The sequence below is a fragment of the Epinephelus lanceolatus genome, chromosome 21, assembly GCF_041903045.1.
Source record: "Epinephelus lanceolatus isolate andai-2023 chromosome 21, ASM4190304v1, whole genome shotgun sequence".
NCBI lineage: Eukaryota > Metazoa > Chordata > Actinopteri > Perciformes > Serranidae > Epinephelus > Epinephelus lanceolatus.
In genome coordinates this window covers 20,926,663-20,949,764 of record NC_135754.1, presented here as the reverse complement: position 1 = coordinate 20,949,764, position 23,102 = coordinate 20,926,663, and the positions used below count along the sequence as shown (strand labels likewise).

The following is a 23,102-nucleotide window of genomic DNA, read 5'->3' as shown; positions in this document are numbered from 1 at the left end:
ATAGCTGGCAGCGCTGATAAAAAAGCGCACCTTGGGGCCTCTCCCCCCTCTTCCTCCTCCTCCTCCTTTTCTGTCTCTGTCTCTCTTTCTTCCCTTCTCTTTCTCTCTCACGGGAATTTACGCTTTTATTTGTTTTTCTTTTCACGGCTGCAGCATTGAGTCTGCAACAAGACAACTTATTTTGCCACCAGCAGACTAATAGGAGACATTTTTAGCAGTGTTTTTTTTAGATTAATCTGAGATAATTCGTTTGCATTACCAAAAAAATCTGCTCCCTGGTCTGCTCTCATGTCCTGTCCTGTCCCGCATTTGTAATCCTGCGCCTTGCAGAACGAATCCGCTGGACTGGTGCCTTCCTATTGAGACGCAAGAGGCATAGACACAAGCCTGCGTCTGAGCGCAACAACACCAGCTTCTATTATAAACAAACATACCCCCCAAATAAAAAATTAGAAGCACTTTTAAAAACCTGCGGGGTTACAAATTGTGGAGGATTTCAACGAGAAGTTGCATGTGCAGGAGACATAGTCCGGGACAGAAGGAATGGGATACCCGGGCAGCAGAGCAGAGAGAGGATGGAAAGGATGGACGCTCCTGGTTTGGGTCGCCGCTGTCAGCTTGGTGCTCGCAGACGGACGGAGAGTGAGGCAGCCCAGATGTCCCGTTGGATGTACCTGCACCAAAGACAATGCCCTGTGTGAGAATGTCCGATCTGTGCCTCACACTTTCCCATCCGACGTCGTGTCACTGTAAGTGCTCCTGAATAGACTCTTTATTTTATTGTGGACTGTGGGGAAAGCCTGTGGAAACACTGTCTGCCTTAGCCAGAACTCATATTTATTATACTTTCATTTATGTTTTTCATGCATTCAGATCTTTTGTCAAGTCTGGATTTAATGAAATAACAGGAGCAAGCTTTGTCCACACTCCTGCCCTGCAACTGCTGTGAGTATCCATCCATTTATCTGTCTATCTGTGTGTGAATAAATCTATTTTCAGTGTTTAACAGACTCACACAATGAGGCATGAGCTCCCCAGAGGACTCAGATAGAGGCTGATATGCACATTTAAAAGGGGGATTCTCTGTAATGGTGTCAGGATTATGCAATAGACCACATGGCTACAGCCCATAACAGAAGGGGGCTGAGGAGAGAGCTGCTATTTGTGTGTGTGTGTGTGTGTGTGTGTGTGTTTGCTTGGAAAATGTAGAGAGGCAGATATAAATAATGAAAATGTTCTTTTTTCCCCAAAGAAAGCACTTAAAAAAAGAGGCAACAACAGTAAAAATCATAATTGCACACATAACTATGGAGTTTAAATCCCCATTTCTTTGACATATGACATCCATTATTATACATCTTGGCAGGACTGGAGTTTACTGGGCAATTCTGTTGTTGCAAATCCACAGATTAACAGCGAGGTCAGGCTTAACTGTGCTCTCCAATCACAGTTGTTATAGTTTATTGCACGTAACAGCGGGCTGTCACCGGGCATCGTTTTGTCTCGGCAAAACAATTTTTCTTGGCATCAGTTGTTCCATATGCTCGGATGACACTTAATCAGTCTGGATGTGCATGAAGGGTTGTGAATAGAAATCTAACTGGGGAAGATGGATGAGTGGCATCGCCCCCTCTGTCATTATTTACTGCCAAGGTGACCTGGAGTATCTTAACCTCCATTAGAGTACTACTTAATCAATTGGGCTCCTCTATGGCCAACACTGTGGGTTTAAAGTGTCACTGGTTTGCTGAGTGTGCAGTGAGTAATGGAAAGCGTTTTATTACAGAATTAGGTGTCCAGCATTTTGGAATTACAGCCTCTTTTTTGAAATGATGTTCCAGGATTAAAATGCTTCAAAATGAAACCATATGAGTTCTCAGATCATCATTTAGATGCAGTGAGGTGCACAGTGTATCCCTGTTGGACTCTATTCTTACATTGCCGGTTTAAAGGGTGACTCAGAAACATGTGGGAGGAGGCATCCATTCCTCTCTTTCATTCATTTCATGAGGAGCATGTAGGAGTGATCTGCCATTTCTCTTTCATTCATTTCATTCATTCTTGAACCACGTACTGTGGGCAGAGATGCTGAATGAGTCTGTTGTCTGTTACAGTAAATCTATCTTTCCTGCTGTTTTGGATATAGAGTTACGGATGTTGGGAGAAGGCAAAAATAGATCACAGCATTTATCCCGATATGATTATATGAGTTTAAAGGGACAGTTCACCCCATGATCAAAAATATGTATGTTTCCTCTCCCCTGTGGTGCTATCCATCAGTGTAGATTGTTTTGGTGTAAGATGCAGAGTGTTGGAGATATCAGCCGTAGAGGTGTCTGCCTTCTCTTGAATATAATGGAACTAGATGGCACTCGGCTTGTGGTGCTCAAAGTGCCAAATACCTACATTTGAAAAACTCAACAGCAATGTCTCTTTGCGAAAATCATGACCCAGTTACTCAAGATAATCCACAGACCTTGTTGTGAGCAGTTTCAGGAACTATTTTCTTTCTACCCAACTACACCCACCAACCATATCACTGCGCAGAAGGAAGCGTGCATCTACTCATGGACAAGAAGCTCGTGCTCACAATGTATTCTCATACAACTTTTTGTATGATATTCTACGCATGAGCACCCCACGAATGCCGTAACCTTTTTAACGTAAAGTAACATTCATAACATAAAGTTATGGAGGTTAGGTTTAATCAAGTAAAGTTACCGTGTTTCAGTGTAGAAAAAGGAACATGGTGATGATCAGTGTTCAGCAAGCTACCTGAAAAATGTAGTGAGCTAAGCTACCAGTTACACTACAATGAAGCTACCCCCAGAGAAATGTAGCAAGCTAAGCTACCAGAAAAGGGCAAAAGTAGCTTGCTACTTGCAAAACTACTTTTATTTTTTTATTTATTTATTTATTTTACAACATGTCAAATTAGCGTTATCTCAGTGATAAAAAAAAATGTCAGCCGTAAAAGTTAGCTGTACTTCAGGGCCCGTATTCACAAAGAATTCTAAGACTAAAAGTAACTCTTAGTGACGTCATTCTAAGAAAAATCTTAGAATTCCTCGAATTCTAAGATTTTTCTTAGAATTTTCCCTTGGTAAGATAAAAGTTATTCACAAAGTATCTTAGGCCTTAAGAGAGCTCCTAAGGTGAAAAACTGTTAAGAGGAGGGAGGAAGACTTTTAAGAAGCCTAAAAGTGTCTTAAACAGAGAAGATGGCAGAAAGACAGAGAGGAAGGAGAGATGTTCTCCGTATATTGAACGACAGTGATTTAATAAGACGCTACCGGCTTGATCGTGCAGGGATAATGTTTGTGGTTGACCTCATCAGGGATGAGCTTACTTTTCCCACCCAGCGTAGTAACGCAATAACGCCAGCTTTGGATTGCAGCACGTACCAGCGCTTCTCACATTCATTGCTTGTGCGTAAAAGGAGAGGGAACGACGCATTGATTTGCCTGGCAATGCGCTCCCAAGTCTGCCTCTTCCCTTGTGCCGTGATCCCGGGACCGAATTTACCTCTTAAAACTCATTTGTTCTCCTCCACGAGCTGCGCCAACAGCAGGCACTGCTCTTCTGTCCAGTTCGGCTTTCTCGTTCTTTTTTTCCTCCATTTCATTTGTTGTTTTGGTCATTCTGCCAAATCAAACCGCTTTTTACAAGGAGGCCAGCAATCACAGTAATTGCTGACAGCTGAGTCTGCGTCCACCATTAATATCAAATAGATTAAGTAGTAAAATTACCAGCATGGCGAGTAAACATAGCTAATAAACAAATCAATATTATAATCGGCATGTGAATGAGGTACGTTCAAACATTTTGAAGCTGTGTAACAATTAATCTAATTTTGCTGAGTTTCATCATCATGACATAAAATTATTTTCACGATTACACATTTCTTAATAGCCTACAGTCTAAGTTCTATGATCGGTTCATTTCACTGTCCATTCATTACTAGGAGCGCATTTGTTTTTCTTTCTTTTTTCCTTTTTGTAACAACCAATCACAGCTTTAAGAAGACTGCGTCATACCTAGCAACGGGGTCAACCACACCTCCTCACTAAGATAAAAGTTTCTGTCCCCTCCTTGCTCAGAGTTGCTCTCAGAAACTTCCTGAATCACTCTTAAGCTAAGATTACTTGCTAGGAATTTTTAGGCTAAGTGAGGAGCTCTCTGAGAGGACTCTGAGAATCTTTGTGAATACGGGCCCAGAGCTTTTTCTTGGAAAAAAATAAAAATTAATTAAAATTAAGTAACTTTCGCTACTGAAGAAAGAAGTGACATTACCACCACGCTACTGAGAAATGCAGTTAAATTCGTGACAACCCACTTGTAGTGACGCTACTGCCTGACACTGGTAGCGATGCAGCTTAAAATGACTCAAAGTTCACACATTTCTAAACATCAGTCTCTAGGAGGAAAGTCCTGTGCTTTTTGAGCTAGATGAGCTGAGGTACACACTAGCATCTACCACAGATTCATCGGCAGCAAATCTACCCCCAACAGACGATGCCTTCCAGCAACATGTGTTAAGAGCCTTATACCAAACAGCAGTGTGGCATCACAGCCACCTGGCCAAGCCTCATCTCTGGAACCCATTTGGTAGAGGATGGAGGCTCAGAGAAGATGGGTCAGTTGAACCTATCATGTTCCAGAAGGCACCAGCACCTAAAGAAGTGAGAGACATCACCCACTTGTATTGTAAAGATGTAAAGTGCAATTACACAAGCAAATGCCAGCGTCTTTCAGTTTTATTAAAAGCATCATCAAAGCCAAACTACAATCCTGTCTCCTTGTCGCCTTCTTGTCTCCCTTCAATTTCAATCTTTGTTTCCATAGGAACTATATAGTAAAAGGTGTCATATGAACCTACCATTTATGAAATGCATCATACATATAGGCAGCACTAACCTCAAGTGACTTACTTAGTTTGCAGTGTTGTTTATTACATAGCGATGATGTGAAGGTGATGAAGGAGACTCCGCTGACACCGTCTTGCTTGTATACAGAAAAGGTTTATTACAAGAAGTACAGCATCAAATCAAGCATCTAGATTGCCTGTGAGAGTGTTCGAAGCCAATATGAACTGCTCTGAGTATCAGCTCCAAATACCATGCCTATATAGAGTTCGGTTGTTTTTGTAAACTTTGAGACAAAATGTGACAGGTGACAGAGAGACAATCTAGATGGAATCCAACCTTTCAACCTAGCTTATCTATCCTTGACCTAGGCCATAATAAAGTCTTGACCTGGGCCCCTAACTGATCATAACAGACCCACTCATCACATAACATGTGGCAGATACTACAGCAGTAACACTGAATTGGTCAACATTCTTCTCACCATTGATAATGGGCTTTGGGGACTTGATTATGTCAATGTTTCACTTTCCTTCATTTGGGACACTTCATACATTTAGTGATATAACACACTGACTATGCATGTTATATTCACATATTTGGTACCACTGGATTCAGCACAGCCCCACCTTTCCAACAAGCCATCATATGTGTTTCTATGACAATCCCTGGCCAAGCAACTACAAAGTAAATGAGAACATTCTGCATAGATATTCTTTTTTTGCATTTCTGCTTATTTTAGGCAAGTGTTCATGGGTCTGTGGTCCTGACCACAATTATGTGAAGTTTCAAAGCTGTCAGAGCTTGTGTTCTTAATCTACATGAGTTTATATGTCTTAACTCCTATACAGCCAGGCTATATTTTGGTATATGTATCATGTAATATGTATCAATTTAACAATATTTGCAGTAAAATATTTAAACCTAAGAATCCATTTCATATATGGGAGACCTTAGAGATGAGGAAAAACATTGTTAGGTTTTGTTCTACCCCCGGTAGGGGTATCTCAAATTTTTGGGGGCATTGTCACTAGCCTATGACTGTCCCTTTATAAATACAGTGCCAGGTTTCCAAACAGCATCCCCAAATCTTAACATTTCATCCAAGTTCAACCCAGTCCACGTTTTGAGTTATGAAACCTGAAAAATGTAGGCATTTAGGAGCACTGTGGGAACTATCATAAAATCTGATTGTACTGCTTTTACTGTTCTTTGCAGATTATTCACAGCAAATTCATTTGACCTGATAGATGAGGATGCATTCTTGGGTTTACCACATCTTGAATATCTGTAAGTATTTTTCTTTAATTTAAAAATGGTTGATATATAACGTGTGGTGAAAGGCCATAAAATACACATTGTTCTTTCTTGCATGCCTTCAGTATTATACTAATAGGAACCACTGTTGCTTTGCATTGTGGTACAACAGCGTCCATCAACACCACACTCGATGAAGCAATATTGGCCTGTATGCTGGTATTTTAAAGCCCCCACACAGGTGTTTTCACTTATGTTGCCTGATTATGGGAGGACAACTTCCATCTCTATGAATCTTATTCAAAAAGTTTGCAGACATCATATAATGCCCAGCCTAATTGAGAACACCTGCTTGGCTGTGTAAGGCCTTTTAAGCATAATTTATTCTGACATCTACCCTGTAAGAATGTACAGCATGCTTAGATAGTATACAGTGTAATATGTGGTTAGAACTGAGCTCATGTTTTGTGGTCTGACATCACCAGACCAAATCAGAAATGTGAGTTATCTGTTAGAGCAAATAAAACATGAGCTTTCAGATTCATGTGGTTCCAGTGTTACACGTTTTCCACACAACCCCCCATAACTGCTGTCAGCCGCTCAACTGCAAAGGGAGAGGATATGCAGAAAGTTAAAGGATGTTAGTTTTTAGTGTCACAATATGTATTACTAGTGTGGTATTATTTACTTTGTGATAATCTATATTTCAGTCAGTAACACTTTAGTCAAAAAAACTATTTCCATTTGCAGTATTATATTTGGCAGTATGGCTCTGTTCTGGGGCCTCTCTGCCTTTCCTTGGGCCTACGCAGAAAGTCTCTTCCATATGCCTACTTGGAAAGCCCTAAAGCAGAGAGAGCACACCTTTCTGCCCTTCCACGTGCAAACAAGAAAAGCCTAAGGCAGAGAGAGCAAACCTCCCTGCCCTTCCATGCGCCTTTGTGTAAAGCCTAAGACAGGAAGATCAGCAGCAAAGACAGAACAGGAACAGAACAGAGCAGAATCAATGACAAACACAAATGACATTGATAAGTCAGACACAGCATGAAAAGGAGGAGCTGGGGTGGAGGCGGGTTGCAAAGTGGCTCGCAGAGGAAGCAGCAACAGTAGGCAGGCCAGAGCAGTTTAAATAGGATGTCCTGAATGAGATTTGCCAATTGGTTGCATAGAAAGGAATCATGTGATCTATCAGCTGACTCCCTTCCATCAATCAGCTGCTCCATCAATTGGTTGGGCTATTTGAGATCAGCTGATGTAGCTGGGATGTGAGCTGAGCTTGACATCGTGTCCTGCCTGAGCTAATGCTATGCTTAATTAATCTACCAAAATGCTAACGAAATACTTTTCTTTCACAGATTTATTGAAAATAACAAAATCGCATCGATATCCCCATTTGCCTTCCGGGGCCTGAAAGCACTCATACATCTGTAAGTATTTTGGTTCTGTGGTGGCCAACTTCATTTTCCCTCTATAATTCCTTCATCCTTTATTCCCAAATAGGGGAACTCGCCTCACTGTATCTGTTCCTTCCTCCTTCCTCCCCAGTTTTTATAATTCATTACTTTATCTAATCATTAACAATCTGCACAGCAGCTTCCACATCCTCAGTATGAGTCATTTCTCTGTAGGAGAGGGAATGGGATTTTAGTATTCGTGATATTCTAACACAAACCGTGCATCAATGTCCTGTTTCTCCCTCTGTATCACTTTGTCACTGTCTGAAATGCAGAGGTAGGCAGAAGTGCTGCTGCCAGTGGTGATGTCCAAGGTTACTGGCTGAAGGTGTCGGCCGGATCCGGTTGCTGAAGGGCAGATCTGGATGTCACATTGCCTTAGGCATAAAAAGATAAATGACTTTTGTGACTTTACTGGCATGAAGCTTCACTAATGAGACGTGTCAGTAGTGCTACTGTGTCTTCTGTAGACTGCTGTGGGGTCTATTGTGAGTGTGAGATAAGTATTGGGTAGCATCTAATGTATCTGTGTTTATGATACTGACGAACGATATCATAAAATGGAATCCCATGTTAACAGAAATGATGTTAACAAATCTTAGTTCAGGACACAGCCAAAAAAGAGTTTGTAAACAGTGTTTTGTGAACACTGTCCTATTCCTGACCTGCAAAGCTTGCCAAAACTAAAGATAGGTGAGAGCATGAGTGACCTGTAGGCCAAAACTAAATATAACTGCACTGTAACCTCACACTGAGTGACCTTTAATCTCTCTGTAAAGTCTCTGGCAGTCTGTTCCCAACACATTTTGAGTTTATGCAGTGAAGTGCATGCTTTCGATGAGAGAAGGTATAACTCTGATGACGAGACAAATAAGTATGATTGAATCTGCAAATATTAGTTTTAGTGAAAATATTTGTGGCTCTCTCGAAAATAAATTTTAAAAAAGCCATATAAACTGGGATAGATCAAAAGTAGAAGACACACAAATAACAGTTTCCCATCATTTATGCTTCAACAACTTCACACACTGAAATTCAAGCAAACTCATCCACTAGATTGTCCTGGGCCTGATAAGCCTCTGCATTCATTTATGCCTTGAGCACTGATGGATATTATTGACAGTGACTTGTCTGAGAGAAGCTGTCAAAGAGCATGTAACTAACCACATCAGAGGAAATGTTGCCTTGACGACTGTTGCAGCAGACATCTCATTGAAAGGGTGTAGAAAGTAGTGACCATGTGCAGCATTAGCTGACACTAATGTTTTCTACCAAGACTTGTTACAACCTTAGTTACGTGAAGTGTTAAAGGCATAATTCAACATTTTGGAGGATACCCTTATTTGTTTTCTGGGCCAGAGTTAGATAAGAAGATCAATACCATTGTTTGTCAGTTCCCACCCTACTTGGACTTTCGCCCCCTTAACTTAGGCTGTTGTCTGGCCGCGTTTCCCCCTGATGCCACTGTGTGTCGTTATAGAATAACGGTGACCGACCACGTATCATGCGGACGTGAAAGGACAGCTTTTTTCGTTGATTTATTCAACAACTTCAGAGTGAGACCAGGTTTCACGGTTCACACTTCAGGTTAAGAAAAACCTGAAATGTTTTGGTTCCAGCTGAGAACCAACTATTCGGGTTCCAAACCAACGTATCTTTGGTTGAAATGCTTTAAAAGATTCAAAATTAAGTGCAGGAACTGGAATGGAACCTGCTCCATGTTGGTGGAAAAGGGGTCCGGGTAGCCCTTCTCTAAAATGATCAACTTCTCCTTCGTCACATGACATGCAGTGCATGTTGCTGCATTCTAAAAGTTGAACTCTGTCTGTCGTGGTACGTGTCCACAGGGGCAGTTTTGGACGTAAAGGGTTGTGCCACTTCTAGTCCGGGTATGTCAAACCAGACCAACATGGTGGCTTGTTAAGAAACTTTCTCTTACATTCAAAAGTTCTTTGTTCCTGAAAACATTTGAGGCAAGAAATAAGCCATGCAGTTGCTAACTTTGTCTTTGTTGTCAATCAACAACGGTTAGTTTAAAAGTTTTCAGAGGTGGTAAGGCATACTTGACGCCCCTAATTTGCCTATACTCAACTTAATTCAAATGAGGAGCAGACACCACATCTCTCAAAAAGAAATGCAGCACCACCAGAATGCATTGCACAGCTGCTTGCCTAGACAGTGAAAGAGAAAGGATGGGTCCTGTGGACACGCACCATCAGGGCACTTCAGAAGGCACAAAAACCATGGCATGTGTCCGGGGTGTCAGATTTGCCCCTAAGATCTGCTCATGACTGATAAAGTCATACGCAACCACGTAATGGGATATGCTTAATGTATACCTTTACTTGTTTCAGTGCAAAGTAAACAAAGTTTCATACAGAAAAAGACGACTAAACACATTATCAGGGGGCATTTAAAATGTGCCACATACAGTTAATACATTATTGAAGAGCACAGGCCAGGGTCCTGCTGGAATCCTGTCCACTCTGCTCTACCTCCATCTGTTTGCAGAGTGCATTCTTGCACAAACTCAAATCAAAATGGCTTCTTTTGCTCTCTTTGGGAAACCGACTCTCAAATAAATAATGCAGTGTTCATGAATTACGCTGACATTTCATTTCATTCACATCTCTTTCTGGTTTGAAGTTCATTCTCTTGCCCACAAATAAAATGTCTCTGTAGGACCAGCGTTTGTTGGTTGGCAAAGATATCATGGACTTGACAGCCTTGGAGAAGGATATTCCCTTCTATTTCACCTCTCTTTCTGTCTTTTTGACAGCTGTAACACTACTGTACTATGTCTGAGCTGCGCCTTCCTTAAGTGCAGTTTCTTGTTAATAGTTTATTCTACTCTGCTCAAGTCAGTCTATCAGGGTTAGGGGTTAGGGTTAGGGTTAATAGTTGTTTCATTTACTAGCAGTCTGAGAGTGCAGGAGTAGCGACACAAAAGCTTGGTGTGGCAGCTGGATTTCTTTCACCTCGCAAGTTATACATCAAAATGAAGCTTAGAACCTGTAGTCTTTAACTGTATATTTTAATTATGCCATTTTAAAACCTCAGTCAAAATATTAGAAAAATATGATCGGTCAATATTCATCTGTTTAAGATGTAACATGCTTCATGTATCAATCATAGGTTTTGTGGAATTTTGACTTGGCATTGACACACACACTACAAAGTATTTCCTGTTATTTAAACAAATGGAAATTTAAAAAAAAATCTAGGGAATACATTTGGCATTAGAGAGTAAAAGTCCTCCGAAAAGTAGTCCTTTAAAAATTATACTCAATGGAGCAAAAAGTTTAACAGTATACCCAACATCGCCAGCCTCTGCTGCCATGTCCCATGGAGTCTTCTACTCTCCAGTCTGGAACTGGTCCTTCTGGCAGCAATAATCAAAATCCCTAAATGTCCTCTGCATCTTCGCCATCAATGTCCCCTTCACCCCCAATCAATAGGCTTCCAGAGAAAGTGTTTTTCAACAGGCTGCCACAGGGCCCCAGGCGCAGAACCCGGCCTCCTCCATGCGGTGGGTGTAGCAACTCTGAGGAGGAGAATATTTCCCCAGAAGAACTGGAGCAGTTTGCTAAGGGCCTGAAACACAAATGCATTACCTTGGGTTTCACTCAAGCTCATGTTGGCCTTGCCCTGGGTAACCTGGACTGGCTGGCTGCCTACCATGGAGGAGAAGGCTGGAAGCCAAGGTCAAGGAAGCCCGGAGGGACATTAGTTGGCTAACTGAAGTGCAAAAGGGGGTCATGACAGGCAGGTCCTGGATGAATAAGAAGTACAACAAGATGTCAATGAGTGAGGCTCTAGAGACTGCTAAACAAAGACTCACACCTCTGGCTGCTAGGCTAAAGAGGTGCACTAGAGAAGCAGAGGCCAAGAGAATAAATGGCCTGTTCTCCAAAGATCCATCAAGGGTGTGCTCCCAGCTGCAAGGGAACAACAACACAAGGACAAACCCACCCAGAGACTGCACAATACTGGAAGGGCAAGGGCTGATCCACTCCCGCTGGCTGAAAAAGCTAACAGCGGTCCATGATTGCCTGGCAGCACAATGAGCCATCACTCATCCAGACTGGCTAACACAAGGCAAGACAATAGGACAGTACTTGCATACATACATATATATGCACTCCCGACAATGTCTGGGCATACTTCTGATGAGTCAGCGAATGGGGTCCTGGGGGATCTCCTCCCAGACCTGGATCAGGGTGTCAGTGAGCACCTGAACAGTCTGTGGCATTACTTGGTGGTGTTGGATGCACTGATACATAACATCCCAAAGGTGCTCAATTGGATTTAGGTAAGGGGAACAAGAGGGCCGGTCCATGGCATCAATGTCTTCGTCATCCAGGAACTGCCTACACACTCTGGCCACATGAGGCCGGGCATTGTCCTGCACCAGGAGGAACCCAGGGCCTACTGCACCAGCCTAAGGTCTGATGATCGCTCTGAGGATTTCATCTCAGTACCTAACAGCAGTCAGGGTACCGTTAGCTATGACATGGAGGTATGTGCCTCCAAGGATATGCCTCCCCAGACCATCACTGACCCCACCACCAAACTGGTCATGCTGGATGATGTTACAGGCACCATAACATTCACCATGGTGTCTCCAGACCCTTTCACACCTGTCACGTGTGCTCAGTGTGAACCTGTGTGAACAGGGCGCCAGTGGTGGACCTGCCAATTCTGGTGTTCTCTGGGGAAAACCGGTCAAGCTCCATGGTGCTAGGCTGTGAGCACAGGTCCCACTAGAGGACGTTGTGCCCTCATGCCACCCTCATGGAGTCTGTCTCTGACAGTTTGGTCAGAAACATGCACACCAGTAACCTGCTGGAGGTCATTTTGTAGGGCTCTGGCAGTGCTCCTCCGTTCCTCCTCACACAAAGGAGCAGATACCAGTCCTACTGCTGGGTTGATGCCCTTCTACGGCCCTGTCCAGCTCTCCTCGTGTAATGACTGGTCTCATGCTTTCTCCTCCATGCTCCTGAGACTATGCTGGGAGACAGCAAACCTTCTTGCGATCGCATACTGTATATGGATGTGCCATCCTGGAGGAGCTAGACTACCTGTGCAACCTGATTGGGCTGCAGGTACCAACCAGTAGTGACAAGAACACTAGAAGAACACAAAACTACAGAAGAATCAGTCAGGAAGGATAAGGAGAGAGCAACTATCTGTGGCCACCACATGTAAAACCATTCCCTTTTTGGGGGTTATCTTGAATTTGCCTCTCTGTGAAACTGATTCACAACCAGTTGTGCTTCCTAAATGGACAGATCGATATCCCTGAAGTTTAACTGACTTGGTGTTATACTGTGACCATTGAGTGTTCCCTTAATTTCTTTGAGCAGTGTATATATTTCCTAATTAATATATTTCAAGATTTACTTCATTGGCATATAGACAGTTTGTAAAACTTTAGTTAAAATAAAAAATCTATTGATTTCTACTGATCAATATGCTTTTGAGGCACAACAATTTGCTTTGTAAATCAATATTAATTTAGGAAATACTTTTTTTATCCAATTAAATGTGACTTCTGGTATAAACAGTGCCCACTTCCTGTCTTCATCCAAGACTGGGACAACGACAGTGACATATAATGTTGTTGGTTAAACAGATACAGGTAAAGATACAGATACAGGTAATGACGTCTTTGCATCTCTGTACACTTGTAATGTCTTTCCGTGTGTGTATTATTTTTTCTCTTTGTTGATTAGGAGTCTGGCTTACAACAACCTTGAGACGCTGCCAAAAGATGTCTTCAAGGGCATGGACGCTTTGACCAAAGTGTGAGTTCAGTCTGTCACCCTGTTACTCAGAGTGCTCTCTTGAGACACAGAACATTTAGTAATCAGTTAATAAATCAGTTTCTGATTCACTGATTGATTCTGTAAGTCTTTTTTGTGGATTCATGTGTGACAGTACAATTTTCTTGATTGGTATTTATCCTGATATAGTCGTGTAGGACAGTGTTTTGTATTCCGAGAGATTCATTGTAAAAGAGTGGGAAAGGATTTATGACAAATGTTGAGCAAAATCTCCCTTTGTCCTCCTCCCTCTTTTCTTAAACTGTGGGATTAAATAAAGCAATATTATGAGGTCCCAGTGCTAAAAAGGAAGTAAGGAGGAATTCCCACACTTAACAGAGGATGTAAAAATAAAAAGCCGGGGAAAATGAGGCCACAGTGAGGAGGAAAAGACGTTAGAAGTACCAGAGCAAGGAAACAAGAGATTGCAGAGGAAGTTGTTCACTGCTGCAATAGAGAAAAGAAAAAGAAGGTAAAGATCTGAAGGAGAGGGGAGGAAAGCTTGGGTTAGGTGCCAGAATGTCAGAGTAAATGGTAAACAAGTCAATTACAGAGAAAAGAATTGGATCCTCGCTTCTGTCACGCAGCCACAATCAGCTTGAATAATGCACGCTACAGTGTGTGTGTGTGTGGTTGATACACACATCCAAGGTCAACAGCAATTCAGAGTGAGAGTGGGTGAGACCAGCAGAAACTACTCAGGAGATAGGACACTTGTTGTTGTGGCTTTCCTGGCTTGAAGCCAAATTGCAGCCAAAGACAGGAGGAACAGACGGGGGAACAGTCAGCAGAATCTTAATAGGAATTGGAAATAAAAGTATGTGTTTAACGGTAAATGATTTTATGTCTTAAAGGAAGACTTCACTAGTCAAATGACCATTTGTATATCAATTACTCACCCTGAGTTTTGTTGAATTCCTGAAGAAAACTTTTGTTTTCTCGCATACCTTCAGCGTATGAAGAATCCAAAAAAAACCAAGAGAAAATTCTGGATGAATTGAAGTAAATGGGGTCCATGTTAAAGGGACATTGTGTAACATTTTCAGTTGTTTATTGGCAAAAATTGATGTCTGCATTCATAAATATGTCATCACTGGTGTACTATTACCTCCACCAATAATCTGACACATTCTCGTAAAAGGAGAATTTTGGATTTGTTTGTACATTGTGCGGGTAAGTCGTCTGTGGGGTTCCATTACGTTTCGCCATCTTGAGAATACACCCGCCAGCAAGGGACATACAGCACCGCCTTCGGCGTTTTCGTTGAGAGCCAGGCCAGCACTGCGTGACTGAGGAGCCGAAGGAGAGGAGCAAGAGGCGCTTCGCTACTACCCTGGAAAATTTGAAACAAAGTCCCACTCTTTGAGCATAATGAAGGATCATGCATATGCAGCATCATGGGAGGCGGAATCCTTGTCGCCAAGAAAGCGCAAAAGGGAATAGAAAAGGCAGCGTGACCGGCGAATTAAAAAAAACGAAGGCTCGCATCGGGGTAGCCTTTCCCAGGTAGAGAGAGCTGCTGAGGGAGAATGGTAATGCAATCACAGACCAGCGCCGCTGTTAGCCGCTGTTAGCGGCCAGTCGCTAACAGCCTCATCCCTCTCCTCGCATCACTGCGCCGCTGTTAGCTGTTAGCCGCTGTTAGCCGCTGTTAGCCGCTGTTAGCGCTGGTCTGTGATTGTATTACCTTTCTCATTCAGCAGCTCTCTCCACCTGGGAAAGGCAATCCCAATGCTGACCCTTGTTTTTTTAATTCACCAGTCACGCTGCCTTTTTGATTCCCTTTCGCACTTTCTTGGCGACGAGGATTCCGTCTCCCGTGATGCTGCATAATACATGATCCTGCATTATGCTCAAAGAGTGGGACTTTGTTATGCGGCAGTAGCGCCGTTAGATGGGAGAAATTCCTACACACTGTGGCTTTAAACAACAGCAAAACTATGTCAAAACATCTGTTTACAGACTCTCAGACAACTCATGCAGTATAATCCATCTCACTCATGCTCAGTGCTTCTCAAACAGACAGCCCTTTCCGACAGGGAACTGAACTAAAAGTGAAACTTATCTATGCTCTCCTCAGAGCCAGACTCCATTGACAAAAACAGCAATTTTTCCTTGCTGAACACGTGAGCTGCTGGTCTACCACTGCCTCCAACAGTTAGGTCGTTTGTGTTATTGTGTGACTTTGATGAATCCTAACTAACCTAAAACACTAAACTCACACAATAACACGAACAAACCAACTGATTGAAGTAGCGGTAGACCAGCAACTCCCGTGTTCAGCGAGGTACAATTACTCTTTTTGTCAATGGAGTCTAGAGCAGTTTCACTTTCAACTCAGTTCTCTGTCAGAAAGGGCTGACTGTTTGGGAAGTACTGAGCATATGACTGGATAAATGAGACTTGGATTGTACTGCATAGGTTGTCAGTTTGTAAATGGATGTTTTGATATAGTTTCGCTCTTGTTAAATGTGGACCCCTATGACTTCTATTCATCAAGACTTTTCCCCGTTTATGGATTCTTTATTCATCATGGAGGCCTGAATTAAACGTAACTGATATACAAATTGTCTAGTTTTGGCTGAAGGTATTCCTTCAACAAATGTGTTAAACCATGTCCCATGTGACCTGTCCACACATGTAGTGATCTACGTGGCAACAACCTGATATGTGACTGCAAGCTCAAGTGGTTGGTAGAGTGGATGCACCACACTAATGCCACCCTGGACCAGATCTACTGCAGCGGTCCACCCATTCACCAGGGGAAGAAGATCAATGACCTGCTGCCACACAGTTTCGACTGCATCACAGCAGGTATTGTCCTCCTGTATCTGCCCCCCAGTCATAGAACATTATACTAAGAGTATAGCTCTCTGTCACCAAATAACTGCCTCACCCTTTTCCCTCTGGTTTCCTTACTGTGCTGATGCCAGTGCTGAGAACAAAGCAGAAATGTTATTGCTTTGGTCTTCCTACCTGTTTATGGAGGAATGAATCAATACGAAAGGATCATTTCAAGATAAAGCACATAATTCATTGTCCAACTTTTCAGAGTTTGCCTCCTATCAGTCGCTGAAGTTTGAGTCCATTTCGGTGGGGGCCTTCACCTTCGGTGAAGATCAGTATGTGGTGTTTGCCCAACCGTTTGCTGGGACATGCAGCTTCCTGGAATGGGATCACGTTGAGATGACCTTCAGAACGTATGACACCATTGAAAGTGAGTACATAAACAATAAAAGAGTAGCGATAATGTCATCATGGGGGAATCCATCCATAAAGTTTAAATATATAAATCTGTAGACATTTATTTTTTTTAATAGCTTAGTAATGTATGCACCATATAAAGGTATGTATATACATGGCACTTCAGGCTGCCCTACATGTTTTTGCAGGCCCAGTTTAACATGCAGCTCAATTGTATGAATGTATTAAGGGGTCCCTGCTCCATCTGGCTTTCAGCTTAGGGTTCCTTGACCTGAAAAATGTTGAAGACTCTGGGTGTAGCATAAGCCAAGAAAGAACCTATACAATTTTGGAGCGAATGACTGTGCAGATACACAAATTATTCTTCACCTTTGCAAACATTGCGAGATAGGGCCTCAGACAAATAAATGCCATAAATCTCTCAAAATCCAGTTGATGGTATTGAAATTCAACAGTGATAAAACATAGATAATTTTAGAAATACAATGACTTTATATCCCAATCTACATTCAAAGGTAGCAGTAATCCTCTGGGGTAGCCTACACATGCAGTTGCTTAAACTCTGTTGCTATGAAGCACTTGAGGACATTTGTTTAGTGCAAGAAGTGGTACAATTGTAACAATGCCTTTTTTTTCTCAAACTAAGGAACTATGGAAACATAAATACACACATATCATGCTATTACCGTCTAAGCATTAGATATTTGTACATAGGTACAAAGGGTGACTCAAAAGTTCTGAGGTGTGGGCTGGAGCGTAGTCATGATGGAAGATGATTCCTCTGGTCAGCATTGCTCACCTCTTTTCTCAGATATTCTCTCTGAGGCGTTTCAGTAGGTCAGAGTTATAGTCTCCGGTGATGGTATGACCCCTTTCTTTTTTAAGATATTTTTTTTGGGCATTTTTTGCCTTTAATGGACAGGACAGTTAAGTGTGAAAGGGGGGGAGAGAGAGAGAGAGAGAGGGGATGACATGCAGCAAAGGGCCACAGGCTGGACTCGAACCCGGGCGGCTGCGGCAACAGCCTTGTACATGGGGCGCCTGCTCTACCACTAAACCACCAACACCCCAGGTATGACCCCTTTCAAAGAAATCAATCAGCACTGAACCTCAGGAATCCCAAAAAACTGATGCCATCACCTCCCAGCTGAAGGCGTGACCTTGGCCTTCTTTGGCGTGGGACATGATGCATTCTTCCATTGCTTTGACTGTTTTAGGCTGATGGTGGTGGACCCAGCACTCATCCATAGCAGGAAAATTGTCCATATGAGATTCAAACAGTTTCAGATTGTTCACTGACACCGAGCGCGCTTCTGCTCAGGAGTCAAAAGACGTGGGACCCATCGAACGGAAACTTTTGAGAAGCCAGGCTCATTCTTGAGAATATGATCTGATCGGCGATCTTGCATGATTGTGTCCAGAGTAAGGTCAAGGTTTTCTTTGGCAGTTGATGGTCTCCCTGACCTCAGCTCAGCTTGAATACTCTCCCTGCCACGCTTGAATTCTTGTACCCAGTGTTTGACTGTGGCATAGTGTGATACTCAAATTTCTCCATTTTCAACAAACCACTGACCACTATTCACTTCAAGAATCTGCAAAAATAAAAGAGTTCTAAACATGAACATGGTTAATGGTAATGAGATAATGACTTGATGGTATGGCGGTACAGTAGTTAGCATTGTTGCCTCACAGCAAGAGGGCTTGTGGTTCGAACCCATGGTGCGGGAGCCCTTCTGTGCAGTCTTTGCATGTTCTCCCCATGTCAGCGTGGGTTTTCTGCAGGTACTCCAGCTTCCTCCCACAGTCCAAAGACATGCAGGTTAACTGGTGACTCTAAATTGCCCGTTGGTGTGAATGTGAGCATGAATGGTTGTCTGTCTCTATGTGTTAGCCCTGTGATAGTCTGGCGACCTGTCCAGGGTGTACCCTGCCTCTCACCCAATGTCAGCTGGGATAGGCTCCCCCCGGGACCCCCAACAGGATAAGCGGTTACAGAAAATGAAATGAAATAATGAGTTTTGGAAATATATCCAAACATATATCGTGGTATCACTTTGCAGATCCACATTTCATCGAAGAGGTCTGCCCTCTCTGAGTGTTCCTCTCATTGTTAATAGGGACATAATACTCTAGTAGAAGTGATTATCTGTCCATTACTTGTAAAGTTTTTGTGTGTCTTGTCTTCTCTTTCCTTGTTCAGGCACCTCCACTGTGGTGTGCAAGCCCATGGTGATTGACAACCACCTCTTTGTCATCGTGGCCCAGCTGTTTGGGGGCTCGCACATTTACAAACGCGACACCTCTGCCAACAAGTTCATCAAGATCCAGGACATTGACATTCTGAAGATTCGCAAACCTAACGACATCGAGACGTTCATGATCGACGGAGAGTCTTTCTTCGTCATCGCTGACAGCTCAAAGGTTGGCTACTTTTTGCTCTCCTAATACTGGAAAGTACTTGAGGTTATGATGTCTGATTACATAACATTGTGGAGGTGTTTCTGTTATTGTGTCCGGCCCTGATATGCGTACTGCTCCTCTAAGCTAGTCCTCACACCGTGTCAGCCATTCCTTCCCCCTGGTGTCCTTCTCTGCAGCATGTCGGTGTGCGTCTGCTCCTGCTGATTACCCTGGCGTTGCCAAGTGTTAGCATATGCTCTCACATATGTTTGGGGACACTCAGGCTCTCGACACACACACACAGACACACACACACGCACACACACACTGATTCTGGCCACATACTTATACTTTCTGAATAAAGTTGACCTGTTCCGACATTTTGTACGTGTTCCTCTCACAGGCCGGCTCCACAACGGTGTACAAATGGAACGGCAATGGCTTCTACTCCCACCAGTCCCTCCATCCGTGGTTCCGGGACACAGACGTAGAGTATTTGGAGATCTCCAACAAACCCCACCTGATCTTGTCCAGCAGCTCTCAGAGGCCTGTCGTCTACCAATGGAACAGGAGCCAGAAACAGTTTGACCGCAGGACTGACATACCGGACATGGAGGACGTCTTCTCTGTCAAACACTTCCGGGTCAAAGGTGAGAGCTGCAGCTTGAGTAACAGTGTATGTACACATGCAGGGTTTATTTCTGCTCTGACTAAAAGGACATTGTGTTCACTGCAAGCAAATTCTAACCATATGATATCACAGTATCAGCTGTTGTGAGTTCCTTTGTCCTTGGTAGATATACTCTAGTTTTTAATTAGATTCAGTTTTTTATTTTAAGATTAAGACAAGGTGTGTCATGTGAGTAACAGTAGACTTTAATCCAGAGTCAACATTTCCTTTCATGCTGCTAATTAAATAAAAACATTTATGTCTCACACTTAAAAGGTAGTAAGAGGCAATGTCACTGTCCACTGCTATAAAACCTGCCCATAAATCATCACTGTGTAATATTCTCTGTTTTCTTAAAGGGAAAGCTTATCTATTAGTGACGCTTTGCTAAGTAGCTATAGATAACAAGCACTACTTTCCGCTGCTGCTGTCAGGGCAAAGGTACGGAGTCCCCTGTGCAAAGAAAAACATCTACACTAAATCGTTTGTCCCTGTTGCCATGAAATACCTTAATCAGTTCGGACAGCCACATTTGGAAGCCAGCTGCTACATCAGCACACAGCACTTTGTGTATATATTTATTTAACCTTGATTCAGTCCTCACTATCAAGTATCGGATGTTTCTTTTAATTACACCTATTGTGTATTGTGTTTTTATGTAAATGTGTTTTAAAGGGGCAGTTCATCCCAAAATCACAAGCACATATTTTTCCTCTTACCTGTAGCGATAATTATCCATCTAGTTTGGTTCTGTTCTGTTTTGGTTTGAACCACAGAGTGTTGGAGATATCGGCCGTTGAAATGTCTGTCTGTAGTGCTCAAAGCGCCCAAAAAATACATTTTAAAAACTCAACAGCAATGTCTCTTTCCAGAAATCATGACCCAGTTACTCAAGATAATCCACAGACCATGCTGTAAGCAGTTTTATGTAGGAACTATTTTCTTTCTACTGAACTACAACTGTATCACTACACAGCATGAAGCATGCATCTACTGCCGGTAGGGTCTAATCGACCCTGTACCCTACGCCATAGCCTGACGTGCACTTCCCCAGAAATGTAACTACACGTTTTGAATGGCCACTGGGAAAAATTGGAAGCTCGGCTGAGTGGTGTTCCTGGTAGTCTGGTTATAGCTCAGCATATTTGTGCTCACAAGCACAAGCCTCTTGTCCATGAGTAGATGCACACTTCCTTCTGCACAGTGACAGAGTTGGCAGGTGTAATTTGGTAGAAAGAAAAGAGTTCCTACAAGAAACTACTCACAACAAGGTGTGTGGATTATCTTGAGTAACCAGGTCATGGTTTCTGAAAAGAGACATTGCTGTTGAGTTTTTCAAATGTATTAATGGTGCTTTTTGAGCAATACAAGCTGAGTGCCATCTAGTTCCATTATATTGGAGAGAAGGCAGACATCTCTACGTCTGATATCTCCAACACTCTGCAACTCACACCAAAATAATCTAAACTGATAAATAGCACTACAGGTAAGAGGAAAAATATCTATATTTAATTTTGAGATAAACTGTCCCTTTTAATGTGTCCTGTTTGGATGTGATATGATGTATTTTAATGTACCTTTTTTAATAGCAGATTTTGCACATGCAAAATTAAAGACAAATTTCTGCCTTTTGCATGCAAAAATACACAATAAAATATTTCCTATGATTTCTATGATACTTTTGGAATTACTTAGACTGTTTTTGTGAGCATTCCTACTTCAGATCCAGATTTAGCAGCTTCATGTGTAACCTAAAGTGCCCCTTGAATCTTTTCAAAGGTGAGCTCTTTATATGCTTGACAAGATTCATCGGAGACTCCAAGGTGATGCGCTGGGACGGTGCCATGTTCAAGGAGGTCCAGACATTTCCTTCCCGCGGCTCCATGGTGTTCCAGCCTGTCTCCATCGGCAACTGGCAGTATGCCATCTTGGGCAGTGATTATTCACTGACGCAGGTCTACCAATGGGACACCGAGAGGGGCCACTTTGTCCCATCTCAGGAGCTGAATATCCAAGCACCTCGAGCATTTTCTCTGGTTTCCATTGACGACCGGGTGTTCCTGCTCGCATCCAGCTTCAAGGGAAAAACTCAGATCTATGAGCACCTTATGATCGATCTGAGTAATTAAACCCATCGTCAGTTTGGGACAAAGTATGTACATTACCATTCAAATGCTTTCATTCTGTCATGTGTTGAACTTTTTAGTCCCATTAGAAACCACCAGCAAATTCCACCTTACTTTAAACAAAAGGAAGTTTTATGCAGGAGCTGAAACTATCTAAAGAGGTATTTCAAATGCAGTTCAGGACCTTTAGATTGAGATTATGACCACTGAGTTTTTTAAAGGGTAACTGTGATATTTTTCAACCTGAACCCTGTTTTCCAATGATTTTGTGTCTAAGTGACTAATGGGAACAACAATTTTTGAAGTTGGTCCAGTATTGAGCTAATCAGGGCTGCAGCAGCAGCAGCAGCGAAACATGCTGCAATGTAATCACTTGGGGCAACTGGACACTGTCAATTTATGTCCACTAAACATGTTTGTTTTTGCCACTGACAGGCTCAGATTGTTATTCACAGTGTCTGACAACATTAAGGAAAGGATCCCTACAGAGATAGAACTCTTTGTTAAACAAGAAACAGCCTTGAAATCAACATCGCCAAAGCCACCAGACTCCATTTACAGAAACAGTAGTTTTATCATCATAAAACACACTTCATTCAAAGTTGAAAGAAACAGAGAAATACTTGTAAATGTCGATTTGGTTCATCTTTACACTGTTCCAACATTTACCAACTCTGGTTTGGTTGAAATAAACTCTTAATTCACCCAGTTGGATGTGAAAATATGCTGCCTCTATACACACTAAAATTACTGTTTTTTTATTTAGTCTGGTGGGTTTGGCAATGCAGATATTGGGGCTGTTACTTGTTACACAAAAAGACCTTACCCTTTAAAAACAGGTCTCTCCTTGTGGGATTCCTTCCCATACCCAGGTAGCCAAAATGACCTGGCCTAGAATCGGCCTGAACCTCCGGACCCCCGAACTGCCAGATGAAATTAGCCGGGCTGGGTCTGGTTGCCCCAGTCAGCTGAGACTCAACATGAAAGACGCCCCAGAGTTGGGCCAAATCAGCTGGCCTGATTCTGGCTGCCATCACTGGGCCATTATCAGACACGACCTGGCCCAGCATTGGCCCAAACTCGGCATAATGGATGAAAATAGCCATGCCGCAACTAGTTGCTTGACTCGGCTGAGAATCTGTATGAATGACACCCCAGAATTGGATCGAATCAGCTGGCCCGACTCCGGCTGCCGACACTGCCATCACTCGATAATGTTGAAGACACTTAATATAACAATCTGAGCCAGTCAGTGGCAAAAACAAGCACTTTTAGTGGACGTAAATTGACAGTGCACAATT

At 42.7% G+C, this 23,102-nt stretch overlaps 1 protein-coding gene across 1 annotated transcript; it reads left to right on the top strand.

Moving 5' to 3' along the window:
* The first annotated feature begins 174 nt into the window (after window positions 1–174).
* Window positions 175–22,779, top strand: lgi1b (leucine-rich, glioma inactivated 1b). Its single transcript, XM_033610722.2, has 10 exons — window positions 175–749; window positions 874–945; window positions 6,084–6,155; window positions 7,478–7,549; window positions 13,312–13,383; window positions 16,046–16,215; window positions 16,454–16,618; window positions 18,806–19,026; window positions 19,409–19,655; window positions 21,455–22,779. The coding sequence occupies exons 1-10, from the start codon at window positions 544–546 to the stop codon at window positions 21,802–21,804; spliced, it is 1,647 nt and encodes a 548-aa protein (XP_033466613.1). The 5' UTR covers window positions 175–543; the 3' UTR covers window positions 21,805–22,779.
* The last annotated feature ends 323 nt before the right edge of the window (window positions 22,780–23,102 follow it).